Genomic DNA, 14972 nt, shown 5'->3' on the forward strand with positions numbered 1-14972 from the left:
CTGTCTGCAGTGGGAGATGGCTGTTTACAGTGCAGGCAGTTTCGTGTTTTATAATGTTGAACTGGTGATTACATACATAAAATGCAAACATTAGTGATTGTGTACATTTAAAACTACAACAGTCAACGCCTTCAGGAAGTAATTGTTTCTTGATAGCCAAGAGCCCAGACCCTTTGTCCGAAATAAAGTGTTGGACAAGAGGCTGGTTTTTACCAGGCTACATGTGGTTGTGCTATGTCCCATTTCTTCATCCATTAAAATGGTCTTTACATTGTGTTGAATCTTGACTTGCAAGACCTTCAATCAATCAGCAGATTCTACTGGAAATGTTTCTCACACATTTTTGTAATAATTGACTGCCGGAATGTTTATTTTTCTCCCCAGCCAGGCACCAAGGCTACCGAAGGCAGGAGAAACAATCCATGGTCACAAGTTCTTCATTGGCTTTGGAGGGAAAGGAGCCAACCAGTGCATTCAGGCAGCTAGGCTGGGGGTGAAAACTGCCATGATCTGCAAGGTATGGAAGGGACATGAAGTTTTCAGCCAAAGCCAGGTGCTGGTAATTTGGTTGAGTATGGGTTGAAGTTAAAATTTCTTTGGCATAATTAATCAACTCAGTTGAAAGATAAGTATTTTTACTCGTCCAATTTTGTCTCACTTACTACGAATACCCAACCATCAGATACCATGGTCCGCCAACTTAACAACTCCAACAAACCTTTTAGCTTCGTTCCTACTTCACAATATCAACTGTCCATGTCTCATTTTTTTCATGATCAATACCATAGCGCATGCATTTGCCCACCCACGCCTGCGTGCCTTCAAACAAGCGTATTCCCAAACCATACAACCTCGAGTCTCCAATCAGCAAGCTCAGCGCGGCCTTTCAACCTGCGCACTAAAGCGCCAAAGCCCCACCTCAGTCAGAACAAAGAGGCCCAATCGATAACAAACTAGTGCGGGAGGAGCTCTCCGGGCATGGGGAGAACCCAAAAATAGACACCCAGGCTTGTCAAAAAAACATCCAAGACGAAAGGCCGCTCTTCAAAGAGAACGGGGCCAAGCAGCCAATACCATTCCAACCCACTATCACAGGCAGCTAGATATGCTCGCATTGAAGCACGTTTTTTTTAAAAGCGTGGGTTCGAATTGGAAGCCTCAGGGCAAGGTGGGGACCCCTTTCACAACCCGAAGTAGCTACAGATGTGGACATCCCAAAGCGGATAAAGGAAAGAGGGGAAGGAGGGAATGGAAACGATAGCGAGGTGGGCATGAAGAGGCGTTAAGGCGGGGTTATTGTGTCTTCAAGGCTTGGCGCAGCTGGTCGTGTGTTTGCGGGTGTGTGCATGTCTTGGCTTTTGTTTGTTCGTTTTTGCACAATTTCGGCAGCGGCACCATGCCAGCATGCTGGCAGGGCGCACCAAAATCCAGCCCAACAGAGATTTGAGTATTTCACTTTTCAAAAGTTGCCGCTAACCAAGTCTGACCCTACTTGACACTCTCTTTGTTGGAATCGTTTTGCTCTCAATCTCCTCTAGGTTGGGAAAGACTTCTTTGGAGACAATTATATCCAGAATTTCAAGGACAATGATGTACACACAGGTAATATTCTTGCTGTTTTTTCCTCCACACTCAAGCAAATTTGGTTGCCATTGTCATAGTGCACTACATAAGACTCCCATTGGGATCCACATTTTTCTGGCATTTTGGATTAATCATTTTGCTACATCAGCACCTTTAGCTCTATTGCTTTGGCTAAAATTTTTTAACTATTTCTACCAAAGCTGCTTTTCAAATATTGTCCTAAATCCCTTGTAACATGTTTTCAGCCAAATGCACACAAAGCAAGTGGTAGGTACTGCAATTCTGGCATTGTCTTCCATAAGTGTATAAAATCCATCTAGCACTGAAATAGATTTGCTTTGCTGTAAAGACAAACATTAAATGCATTTAAACATAGGCACATTTTCTCCTTTTCTGTCTTAGACTTTGTTTGGCAGACTTCAGATGCAGCCACAGGAGCCGCTTCAATCACCGTCAACGATGCAGGTAAATGGTTGTGCCGCTAACCTGTACTGCCCTGCTGAGATCCAAAAAGCTCTTTGAGATGGAGAAATGATTTCATGCATGCACAGCCAAGAATACCTGTAGGCTATCAGCACTCTTTTTTTCTTCTATAACACACACACATACACACAATACACCCGTGTATATCTCTACATTTAAGTAGTTCCAGGAGATTTACTGTCAGTTACTGAAAAAAAGAGCTTATCTTTGGATCTCAATCTTCATCCCCTTTTTTGTAAATGAGAGTTGAACTAAAACAGAATCAGTTAAATGTTGTTTTTTTATATCCTTAACCCATAGAAATACTGAATTGTATTTTACCGTGTCTCAGAAGGGTCCTGCAAACTAAAAGCTGCTTAAACACAGTTGCCTAAGATTATTTGTGCTCGTTGTCATATTTACATCTCAAACATGATTAAATTTTGAAATAAATGGATGAATTTCTATTTTATTTGTTGGGCTTTGCTATCATGGTTTTGGGTTTTCTTCAAAGGAACAATTGGTAATGGATCTTTGAAACCAATTAGAAATTGCTCATTGCTCAAGATTGAAAAGGAAAAGAATGTCAAACACTCAAAAAAGCAAAAAAAAAGGAGAGATTTTTATTAGATTAGGTGACCAATTTACATCTGTATTCATGGCCATTGACAGGAGGGGTGATTAACATTAATTACTTCTTCATTACTCCACATATTGATGGGTGAAATATATTAAACAGAATATTTTGACTTTAGAGTTGGGGCATCAGGAGCATGACTAGAGTGAGTTTGACAAGTGCCAAATTGTGGTGGCAGAGCATCTTAAAAAGGAATGATGGTGAACCAGTGATGGGATCATGGATGGGCCAGTTCCCATTGATGCTGGCTTGTGTAATCCAATCCAAAAGATGAGATGCTGTAGCTCAAGCTGCTGAGGATGTTAAAGTTTCTTACTGGCCCCTATGCTAGTCTGATGATTATGATCTCTCACTTACCTTATGTGGATGGATTGGGCAGGTTCATGTGGATCTCTTAAGTGGGTAACAAACCCACTTTTCATTAGTAGTGCCTTTTTTATTGGCACTACTAATGAAAAAGGTGAGTTAGTGAAAGCAGGATGTTGGTTTGGGAAATGATTTGAAAACCTTGCAATTCATGTTGATGTGAAAGTGACACATAACAGGAACTGCATACTCTCTTGCTTCTGTCAGTAGCATAGTTTATCCTGCTACAAAATAAAAAAGTAATAATGTTTGAATAGCACAAAAAATGTTTTGAGATGTTGACCTGGCTTCCAAATTCCGCAGATCTCCATCAATTTGAACTTTTGGACAAACAAGTACAAGCAATGGACTCACCAATTTACAAGACCTACAGGATCGGCTGCTAACATTCTGGTTCCAGATACCACAACACACCTTCAGGAGTGCATAACTTGACAATTCTGGGCTTTAGCAAAAGATGAACCAACATACTATTTGGCTGGTGGTCATGGTGTCATGCCTGGATGGTGACAGAAAACTGTCAAAACTAAGATTTTATTGAGGTGGCTAAATTTGGCTAGCAGCACCTAGCTTATATTTTCTCTCTGAAATGCAACAAAAACACTAAGAGTGTGCTTATTTTTTATTCCATCTTGGAATAAGCTTTGTTGTGTAAATGAAAGTGTCTTAGAACCTGGTATATATCCTGATATCTAGAATCTAAAGATGGTGTAATTTCTTTTTACCATGTATGTACGGGCTTGAGAGTTTGAATTGGGTTTAAAATATGTCTGCTGCTATCCTTACACATGTTTTTGCATTTCCATGGGCAGGTGAAAATGCCATTGTAATTGTGGCCGGTGCCAACATGCTTTTGGGCGAAGAGGAGCTGCAGCAAGCTCTTACTGCAATCAGAAAAGCTAAAGTCTTGGTGTGTCAGCTGGAGATCAGTTTGCAGACTTCCCTCCAGGCTCTGCAAATGGCTCATGACAATAAAGGTCAGTGTAACTATTGCATGTACGGATGATGCTTTTGATAATAAAATTTGCTTTTAAGTAATGAAACTGTGTGATATAAACATCAGGTTTGATCAACTAGTCAGATCTTTATTGTATGTTGTGTGATGTTGACTGGGAGTGTGTGAGGACAAAGCTATTGGTCATCAAGGATTCATGTTGGGACAGTGAAAAGAAATGTGTCCAGAACTCTTAGCCAAAAGGTCTGAAGACACTTGCAATGTAATCCACTTGTCTGGCGGCCATCTGGGTTTTCAGATATGTGTGTAAACACTACTTTTGTCCAAATCTTCAGTGACGACCCAGTTGAGCCATCTTCTCTGGCCCCAAGAACAATTTTTTGAGTTACGAACAACCAAACTTGGACAAGATGTTATAATGTTGAGCTTTCTATTTCCCAGTCTATTCTTTGAGAAGATGTCATATTCACAAAGAGCTTCTTGCTGGTGGCCTGAAAGCCCTTTCCACCTTTGTAGATCCAACATTTTTTTTTGTCTTTGGCAGATCTTTAATCTTACTGACAGTGGTGAAAAATATAGGTCCTAAGGACTTTAGTATTCATTATACCAAAGTTAGAGATACCTGGTTGATCTTTGTGTATGTTGGAGGCAGAATACTTGTTTGTTTGTAGGAAATAAAACTTAAGTCATTCAGACCTGGCCAGGCTCCACTGCAATGTAGCAAAAATGGTAAAAAAGGAGATTTGTATACTTGACATTTTCTATTTGAGTGACTTTGGACAGAATGAAAGTAACATGTAAAAATAAGAGTCATCCCAGAGTTACAGCTTTCTAATATTTCACCATTGCAAATTGTATTGCAAATTTTTTGCTCAGGTCCCTCTTGAAAATGAGATCTTGATCTCAACGGGGTTTACCTGATTAAATAAAGGAATATACAGAATATAATATATACCATAATAATTTATACCAAACGTAAAAGAAAGCAGCAAATAACACTGTCCGTAAGTCCACTTCTGGATAAGGATTCTCGATCGTCTTCACCTGAGAAGCTTCATTTTTCGTCCCCACCCTCTGTCTTGTCAAACTCAACCCTCCACTTTTCTTTTGTCACAAGGTTACTGAATTAATAATCTATTATTAGCAGCCCTTCGCGTCACAGAAACATCTCGGGAGACTGTCACCCCTGTCATCAGAGACTGTCGTCCATAATCGCTTGCTGCAGGCTGCCAGTAGCAAAGAGTCGCAGCCGTAACCGTGTTGCAGATGGGATACCCAGATGGCCTCTCCAAGCGCCCCGCACTCCCCTCCCCACCCACCCACCCTCCGCTCCATGTCAGCTTGGCATGAAGCACCAGAAGAGATGCAAGGCAAGCGCAGACGTTTGGCAAAGATGCCACCTCGACGTTGCTGCACCAGAGCGTTGCGTAAATGGAGTTCTCTGGAGGGAACGGGTGTTAATGGGTTTAATAACGCGGGGGTGAAGCGACGCTCAATTTACGCAAATGTCACCAGCGAGCAACACTCGCTGCGGATGCCAGTTCCTAGAAAGTCTGGATAACCTGTGAAGAAAAAAAGTTTGATTTATGCCATTATTTGAAAGGAAAATATGCGGAATTATTGCCACCAACCATTTAGTATAGAGAAGTTAATGGAAAAAACTCAGTTCTGCTTATTCTTCTTCCGTTTACACTCATTTTTGTCTCTTCCACTTCCTTAACAAGATGCTGCTATTATATTTCTCACCAGATGCAATTAGAGCCTCTTTAAGCCCTTTCACATACTCACTGATGACTCATCCCTTTTCTGTGTGTATGCGTGTTCCTGGGTGTCTCACTGCTTTCTCGCTGGCCTTGTTTTCCATCCACCTTTCGTCCTAAACCAACCACGTCAACAATTTTTTTTTTTTTTTTTGGTGCTTCCTTAAAACTCCTCTGGCTGCTCTCTCAGCTCATGTGCAACCAGACTTTGAACCAGCCAACATTTAAAAGCCCAGAGTCATGAAACACAAACACACACGTGCCCGGCTGCCAGACGTGACTCAGTACTCACACATCCCAGAATTGCCACATCTGTCCCAGCAGCTGTGAGTGTCCGTGTGCTTGTGTTGGTTTGTGTGGTTTTATTAACACCTGGCTAGAAAACAAAGCAGTCTGAGACAGACAGACACGTCAGTCTGCGTGACGTGAAGACACACCATGCATAAGTGGATGAGGGACTACGTTCAAGCTGCTCTCGTGGGAATATTGATCAGATTCCTTCCATGGATGTTTTGCATATGTTCATCTTATGCATGCTCAACACCTGCACAATAAAGTGACTCACCCTTGTGCGCAACAGCTGTTTTGACAGCAGGAACAAAACATAATCTGATTATTGATGATAGCTTGAGTAACACAAGAACATCAGGGTGTATCTTAACTACAGCAAGATCAGTTCAGACATAGAGTATTAAAAGTGCACACCAAAATGCAATGTTCTCAGAAGAAATTAAAGATAGATATAATACGCCTGATTATAGTAAGCAAATGACTTATTCTATTTTGTTCTGTAGGAATTTTACAATGAAAATAATTTATTGCCTTTTAATAAAACAACTCATTTAATAATTTCCCACCAAATTAATATGCAGATGTTTAAAACAATATCTCACTCATTTCATATTTTTCCAATGTACACACTCTCGTAATCTATTAAAGGAGTTGTTCTCTAGAAGTTCTGAAGTTCTTTTAACAATTTCTTATGGACTTTGGTTGCTGTATCACAAAGTCTTTGGCACAAAAAGTATTAAAATAGCTGACGTAGAAAAATTTATTTACACTATATTTACGTCCTTTGTCAATTGGAACATAGTGGGTCTCAAATGCTCTGAATGCAGACTGGGTTTGCTGCATGACAAGGTTGCTGTCTGATCACCTGCAAATGCCTTGGAGGAGGGAGGGGTTCAAGGCAGCACTCACTGCTTGCTGTAGCTGCAGTACTATTGGTGCTTTATGTGCTGTTGCCAAAGTCTCTAAATACAGGAAAAAGTTACTAGATTTGTCTCTGTTTTTTGTATTATTTTTAAAAAATGCTAGAAGGGTGTCAAAAGATGGTAAATATAGCCACAAAGTTACTAAGTTGGCAGCAATGCTGATGCTTAGACCTGCATGATAAGCCTTTTCCAATTTGCCAACATATATAGCAGGATAAGAAACAATATGACTGCAGCTCTACACCATTAAAAAGTCGGGGCTAATGTTATTACCAAAACAAATGTTTAAATCTTTAATGTGAAGGCCTGTTGTCTGCATCAAAACTGCAGAATCCATGTTAATTTACATCATAATGCAATCGAATAGCAACATTAAGAAGGATAGACAGAGTAATGAACTGACCATTTCTAACAGCATTTGCTTCGGCAGACAGATTCACAAAGATGTTTTTGTTTTACATACACGGAGGCATCACTTTCCAGAGTTTGTGCACTTGTCTTGAAAACTAGTCAGTCCGAAGTTGAGATAGGAAGACTGAAACAAGTTGGGTCTCCTTAGATCACGAGTGCAAATACAGTAGAAGTATTTCATGTCCGTTGAAACAGACATTATTTCCACTTTTACTCTCCAGCAGCCAAGCATCCACCTCAAAGTGCCAGGTGGCCAAAGCCCTGTGCAAACCCACGCATCTGCTCTCTTCTGAGCCCACGCAAACACACACGCACACACACTTCTGCACAACAGACTTTGATGTCACCAGCGTTGATATGTATATTTCCCTCCAACTCTCAGACTCGCGCAAGGCTTTATTTTGTACACAGAGATATCGGAATTAATCACCTCGTCAGGCTGGGCTTATCCTCGCACATACACAGAAATCGTGGTATTAGACGCATTAATGCTCTCATGAATATTCATTAGACAGTGATTTGCAACACATACAGAGGATTACTTGTGACACACAAATTCACTCTCATATACATGCAGAGAGGGTCACAACTCACGTAACACCCACACACAGACACACATATATACATGGTCATATGCACACCTCATGTTGAAGTTTTTCTCCTCACGCAAACCTGCTAAATGTTGCTAGATGCGAGCACTTTTCACCATTTATTCTCTTTTTCTCACAGAATGCTAATTTAATTGTTTAAAGGGTTTCTTTTTATAGCAGCTCTTCCACTTGAGCGTTGCTTTCCAGAGCAATCCCCAGCGGTCGCCTGCAAGCCTTTGTTCCAAGTGAAGGTTTAATTAAGGTGTCTTGGCAGCGAGACTCAGAAAAGGAGAAGACAAAAGATCTCACCAAGTGAAACTGTTAAAATCCTTTCAAAAACAAGCTGACAGCTGTATAACCGGCTGGATTATTTTGAACATTTGCATTTTTCAAGCTATCAGTTCTGACGTTTGACGCAGTAACCAATGAAATGGACCGTTTTTGTTTCTTATTGCAGTAAGGACGATCTTCAACCCAGCGCCGGCCGTTCCTGACTTGGATTTCGGTTTCTACAGGGTCTCTGATGTGTTTTGCTGTAATGAGTCGGAGGTGAAGAATCACAAATAATACTCATGGATCATGTTACTATTTACTTACATGCACCATCATTCCATCTTTCTCAGGCATGCATCCACAAAAAAACTGAAATTACCATGCAAAGCAATACATATATGAAACATACATACATACTGTGTCCTCATATGATTTTGGAAAGCCAAAACGATAGTGTCATGACCTTTGTTTTTGTAATTATTTAACTCTGCCTGGTCACCCCTTTGAATAATGGCAACACATAAACTGGCTGGGTGAACCCCAGGGACCGCTGTGTGTGAAAATTCCAATAAATCAGCAATTTCAGAAGCACTCAGACCATATTTAGAATCAAGGACCAAACCATGTTAAAGTCACTTTAATCCCCTTTCTTACTCATTCAGGATCAGTGACATGGGGCACCCTCGGTGGAGTCCAAACCTAAACTTTGTGACAGCTCTTACTTTGGTAACAATGGAGCCCACGCAATGTGAAAAAGTCTGTAAATTGGGCAGAAAATCAAATTAGCTACTTAATTAGGACAGCTGATTCTGAGTTATTTCTAGCTGGAAAATGGGTTTTAAATGTCCACCTGATCAATGTACAAAAAAGCTCCAGTGCACAGTGATAATTTAAGAAATTAAACTCCTAAAAAATACCTTTTTTTATGTTGTTTGAAATGTTGCCTCTTACATTTCAAACAACATATATTTGAAGATCTCCAAATGGCAACATCAGAAGTAAACTGAGATGTGAGTTGAAAATGGACCTCTGAACAGATGCATATGTGCTTCCTGCTTCATGAACTCCTGTCAGCCCATCTATAAATCATCTATTGAGCCAAATGAACTCACAGCTTTCAGAAAGACAAAAAGCATGTCTCCAGAAAATGTACTCCAAGACACTCTGAACACTAACTGTCAGGCGATAACAGACGAGCTGCAGGGGGCAGGGATTGATGGGAATGGTAGTAAAAACAACAGGGCAGATGTGCTCTTTGGCGGAGTTAGTCACCCCCCTCTGGGGATGAGGTGGATGTCAGTTTAACTGGGTTTCTTTATTTGATGTGGTGATGCGGGGCGTCGAGGTGCTGTCGCCAGGTGTGGGAACATGAAAGGGAGAGTTGACGAAAACGAAACATGTCTCCTCTCTTTCTTCCCCCCCTGATTGTCAGGTCATGGAGGTACTGTCATATTATTTACTGTGCAGGGGGAAGAGGTTGAAAGAGCACTAAAACATCCCACCCACGAGTAGGTGTTTGTCATACAGTCAGATGATTTCAGATCATTTTTGATCTAGCTAGACAAGCTGGAATATATTCCAAGATAAAGATGTGATGCTTTACATAGAATTCCAAACAAAAAAGCAATCATTTTTGGGTATAAATTTAAATGGTGGTCTTTTATTGAACATGAGCCACATTGTTTTTTATGTACGTATGTATATACTTTACTTTCAAAATATTCAAGCCAATGATATTCTAGATCTCAGACTAATATGCTGACCCAAACAAAGCAGCTATTTTTAGAGCAGACTAATGAAGTTTTTTATAGTTGTCTGATTCCAGAAATACTGCTAATGTTGCTGAGATTTAAGCTGGATATTATTTCTGAGATTCATGCCTGCCATTTACTTCTCACCTGGATCAAGACCCAAAAGCTCAGCCATTGATCCTTACAGATATTCTCCATTCAAGCTGACTATTTTGCAGAGGAATAGCAAAAAATATCAATTAGATGTGCAAAGCTAGAAGAGACATCCCTCAAGAGATTTTAACACAAATTGCTTTCTTGCAATTTGTGCTGTTACATTCTTGTGCTATTTTCATTCCTCTTCACAACTACTTTATGTTGAGGTTTATGGCTGTGATGTATCAAATTGTGAAAATGATCAAGGAATATTAATATTTTTTTCAAGGCACTAGATTCAGTTTCGTCCTCGTGTTCTGCTGTTTCTGATCTTTACAAACTGATATGTCACCAGGCTCTCTAAATTATGGAGATTGTCACTTGAAAGGTCTGAATTTCCTTTTAGATCTATTAGCATCAGAAGGATAATTTAATTAGGAAGTGATTTTAAAAATTGCCCTTATGAAATGTATTAAAGTGTACAACCCTTTCATGAAGACACACTGATTTAAATTCCAACTAAATAGTCATTTTAGCATTTTTCTTTTACATCTGCAGTTTTTTAAGTGATTAAAAAACAAAAAATAATGATATTGAAATCCTATAACAACAGCCTTGTTTTGTTTTTAATGCATAAACATGTACCTTACTTTAAATACACCCACACTGTTAGCAGATTTTTAGTGCATATGCTTTAAAGAGAACAGGTCCTCTTGTGTTTGTGTGTGCACGCAAGCACATGCACTAACACGCACACACACACCGGTATGGCTGAACAGTGAGGGAGCTGTAATTCTGCACATATTTCTGAACACAGAGGGAGGTAGATTGATTCCCTGCCCTGGTGTGAAGCCGATGACTAACAAAACGGTTCTTTTTCTCCTTTGGCATTCGAGTTGGCTGCGGGCTCTGAAAGCACCGGTTTATTTTTGAGCTGTCCCAGATCACCGCTTACTCTGACTCTCTGACAGATCTCAGTTTGGGTGAATCTAAGCGGGTAGATCGCCACATGTGTCAGCTGCTGGTTGACCCTCCTGTCCGGACGCTGTAGCTGACACGCACCGTGCACAGACAGGCGTGTCTCACAGGGATGTGCCCCTGCTCAGGGTACGGAGGAGAGAAAGAAAGGCTTTGGGATGACAAAGTACAAGGCACCCTTTGATCCTCAACCAACATGCCATGCTGAAGGGCTTAATAGTCAGGGAAACCACCTTTGATCTCTACCTGAGGACCATCAGGTCTGACACAGATTCTCTCACACACACTTTAATACATAATAGTAAAGTAGTCAGAAGCAATCCTTCAATAATCCTCACCTGCAACTCACTGTCAAATTTATGTTGAATATTGACGCCATTTTTATAAAACATTTTTACTAGCTTAACAATACATAGTCTCTGTCTTTGCTTTTAAATGCAGGATTGTTCAATAGCGCCTATAAAAATATAAAAAATGTGCATTTGTTTCCAGCCTCCACCGAGTTAATTCTTTGTAGAGCCACTGCAGCTTCATTTTTCTCTGTGAAATAGTTTAAGCTCTATCAGATTGGGTCTGGGTTTTCATTTGTCGAACCACACTACGCATTCTGCTTCTTCCACTTCTCAGATATAATGTACTCTATGTAGGTTCATTCCAGTAAATCACATTCAGATTTGTGGTTGAACTGTGGCAAAATGTGAAAAGTGAATTCTGTGTTTGTCCTTCAGTGTAGCTTCAAAGAACCAAAACTGTCTGAAATTACATTCCTCTGGCATCTTTTGATCTTTTTTTAAACCCAAAGAAATTTTGTCTTGATTCATAGTGTCAAAGTGATATAACTACAACTGAATTATGATCTAGCTTTCTTCTATTTGATATCCAGTACCATGGTAGAAATAATGAGTGATTATGTTACAGTGCTGCTCCACTCGCCAGGGAAATAATAGCAAACACAGGCTGAACTCAGCATACGAGACTGTGCATGTCATTTAACATTTTTATTTTTTATTTTTTGCAAGACAGTATTAATCTGTTCACACAAACACCAGTTTGTTGGGGAAACATAACAAACAGGAGCTCTGTCTGTGCAGAAATCAATCCTAAAGATGGCTGCCATGGTTCCAGCCTTCTTTGATTCTCATCAGGTCCTGCTTTATCATTGTTTTATTATTCTGGAGCAGGATGATGTCACAGGATCTTCCCTGGGAGAACTATTTGAGGCATGCAGACTGTTGTCCAGTTCTGAAAGCCTTCCACAGAGTGTTTTATGGGTCTTTCTGACCACGACCACTGTGTAATTAAAAGGCTGACTCATAACAGTGAGCTGCTACTAATTAGAGACATGGTGACATAAATTACTATAATATATTTTACTGTGTTTATTAAATGACAAAAGGCAGAAAATAAAGCTTTGCTAACTTGCACACTAAACACCACGCACTGCTGCCTTATTGTTTTATCTTTGGGAATTTCCCTAACCAAGCGTTTTACTTATCCTCCCAGTATCCCCCACCAGTATGGGTTTTTTCTGACCTTTCATTTTAAATCCTAACGTGTGACTAACTTTTCTCCTTGACCTAAAAGCTGTTCAATTTCTCCCGGTTGCCTCCTTGCAGGCAGAGCTGCTGACCGGCTACTCGGTGAATAATGTGGAGGATGCTCATCATGCCGCTCAGGAGCTTCTGAGACGAGGCTGCACGGCAGTCATCATCACTTTGGGACCCCAAGGCTGTGTGGTGCTTAAGGCACAGGATAAAACTTCGACACATGTACCATCTACTGCGGTCAAAGCAGTGGACACAACAGTAAGGAAAAGACACATAGTTATATGACTTCTCATGTGAATGGCTTTATACCAGTATACCATAAGTTTTTTTTTTGTTTTTTTTAAGTAATAGTGTGATGGGTACTTTATAGTTTTGTCATTTTGAAGGAAACTATACATCAATAAATAAATGTTTTGGTTTATTTTTGTTTCTTATTGTTCTCTAAAGATAAAATAAAATAATTTATCTTTAGAGAACAATTGTTATTTATACTCTTCTTGATAATTGTAAGTCCAAATGGGACATTGTAACTGCATTTTTTTTTTAAACTTACTTAATTATTCAAAACTAAAAACTAAGCCTTTTACAGGCAGTTTCAAAAAATTTGATCAGAAAAAAAGAATCATATTAATGTTGAATAAATATCAAAGAGAAACTTTCAAATATCTCATATAAAAACGTGAACCGAACACAACAGCTTCACTGTTCAAATGGTTTTATAGGAAAATGATAGAAGTATTATTCAGAACCAAATAAACCAAAATTAACCCTTTGACACAGCTAACTTATTTCTATTGGGGCAGTTTTAAGGTGTTATATTCATCCATCCATCCATCCATCCATCCATTTTCTTCCGCTTTATCCGGGGTCGGGTCGTGGAGGTAGCAGCTTCAGAAGGGAGGCCCAGACTTCCCTCTCCCCAGCCTCTTGTTCCAGCTCCTCCAGGGAATCCCAATTCGTTCCCAGGCCAGCCGAGAGACATAGTCCCCCAAGCATGTCCTGGGTCTTCCCCGGGGCCTCCTCCCGGTGGGACATGCCCGGAACACCTCACCAGGGAGGCGTCCTGGAGGCATCCTGCCCAGATGCCCGAGCCACCTCAACTGGCTCCTCTCGATGTGAAGGAGCAGCGGCTCTACTCTGAGTCCCTCCCGGATGACTGAGCTTCTCACCCTGTCTCTAAGGGAGAGCCCAGACACCCTACGGAGAAAGCCCATTTCGGCCGCTTGTATCCACGATCTCGTTCTTTTGGTCATGACCCAAAGCTCATGACCATAGATGAGAGTGGAAACGTAGATCGACCGGTAAATCGAGAGCTTTGCTTTTTGACTCAGCTCTCTCTTCACCACGACAGACCGCTTCACAGCAGACGCTGCACCAATCCGCCTGTCGATCTCCCGCTCCCTTTTTCCCTCATTTGTGAACAAGATCCCGATAATCTACAGATTATATTCAATCTGTAGAAATATCAGACTCCTGTATCAGTTGATAGATCAGTTTTAAAAGGATGTAGTCTTATTTAGTTTATTCTTTTAGTTTACATAACTGGCCTAGTCTGAATGGGGTCTATAGTATTCACTGTTCATGTCACTTAGTTGGAAATAAGAAGTTCTAAACTTTTTGCTCAGTGGAGAGAAACAGTATGAATCTGGAAATGCTAGACCATCATACAAACCTAGTTGATCAAGATGAAATGAGAAAATCTCCACCTGTACATTTCCCTTTGTGGTAAGGACTGCCATCTGAGCGGACATCTCTGATGTCTCCTGTCAATCAGCTCCAGCAGCTTGTTGAGATCTGCCAGGTCTCTTTAATTGCAAGCTTGTTCATGTAGAGTTGTGCAGGTGTATAGTTTAGAAATGCAAATTACAAAGTGAGTCTGCTACGTTTTTTGCCCACTAAAAAACATAATTCTTAAGCTGTCTTTTATAATACCAAATAAACAACCTGAAAAAAGTATCTCATATGAGGTTAAGATATTGCCGATCATCCATAATTGATTTTAAATTGTTGTTTTTGTGCATAATTTTTTTTGGTTCCCAACTTCAAAGTTTGATGTGTTTTGTTAACATTTTATGTGATTGACCAACACAAAATTATGTCAAAAATTATACATGACTTTGAAAATTTTTTCTCAATTAGAAATCTGAAATGACATGTAGGTTTATTCAGCCCCCCTCAAAAAAAGACTTTTTAGAAATAAATGCAACATGTTTTTCTCCTGTGGAGACTGAATTTCTTTCTTTGCAAGACAGCTCAACTTAGTCAGATAAGATGGACACTGTCTTTGAACATCTATTTCCAAGTTTTGC

At 40.1% G+C, this 14972-nt stretch overlaps 1 protein-coding gene across 2 annotated transcripts in view; it reads left to right on the top strand.

Annotated features, from left to right (window-relative positions):
• The window catches only part of rbks (ribokinase), a 34704-nt gene that overhangs the window by 10175 nt on the left and 9557 nt on the right, over positions 1-14972 (top strand). The window contains exons 3-8 of one of the 2 annotated variants that reach the window (XM_032547676.1): positions 385-517; positions 1539-1602; positions 1987-2049; positions 3862-4026; positions 8437-8528; positions 12733-12921. In XM_032547676.1, coding sequence (XP_032403567.1) covers positions 385-517; positions 1539-1602; positions 1987-2049; positions 3862-4026; positions 8437-8528; positions 12733-12921 — 706 coding nt within the window. The remainder of the gene's footprint in view (positions 1-384; positions 518-1538; positions 1603-1986; positions 2050-3861; positions 4027-8436; positions 8529-12732; positions 12922-14972) is intronic. The other variant, XM_032547677.1, reaches the window with a different exon arrangement.

The sequence above is a fragment of the Xiphophorus hellerii genome, chromosome 19 (assembly GCF_003331165.1).
Source record: "Xiphophorus hellerii strain 12219 chromosome 19, Xiphophorus_hellerii-4.1, whole genome shotgun sequence".
NCBI classification, from domain to species: domain Eukaryota; kingdom Metazoa; phylum Chordata; class Actinopteri; order Cyprinodontiformes; family Poeciliidae; genus Xiphophorus; species Xiphophorus hellerii.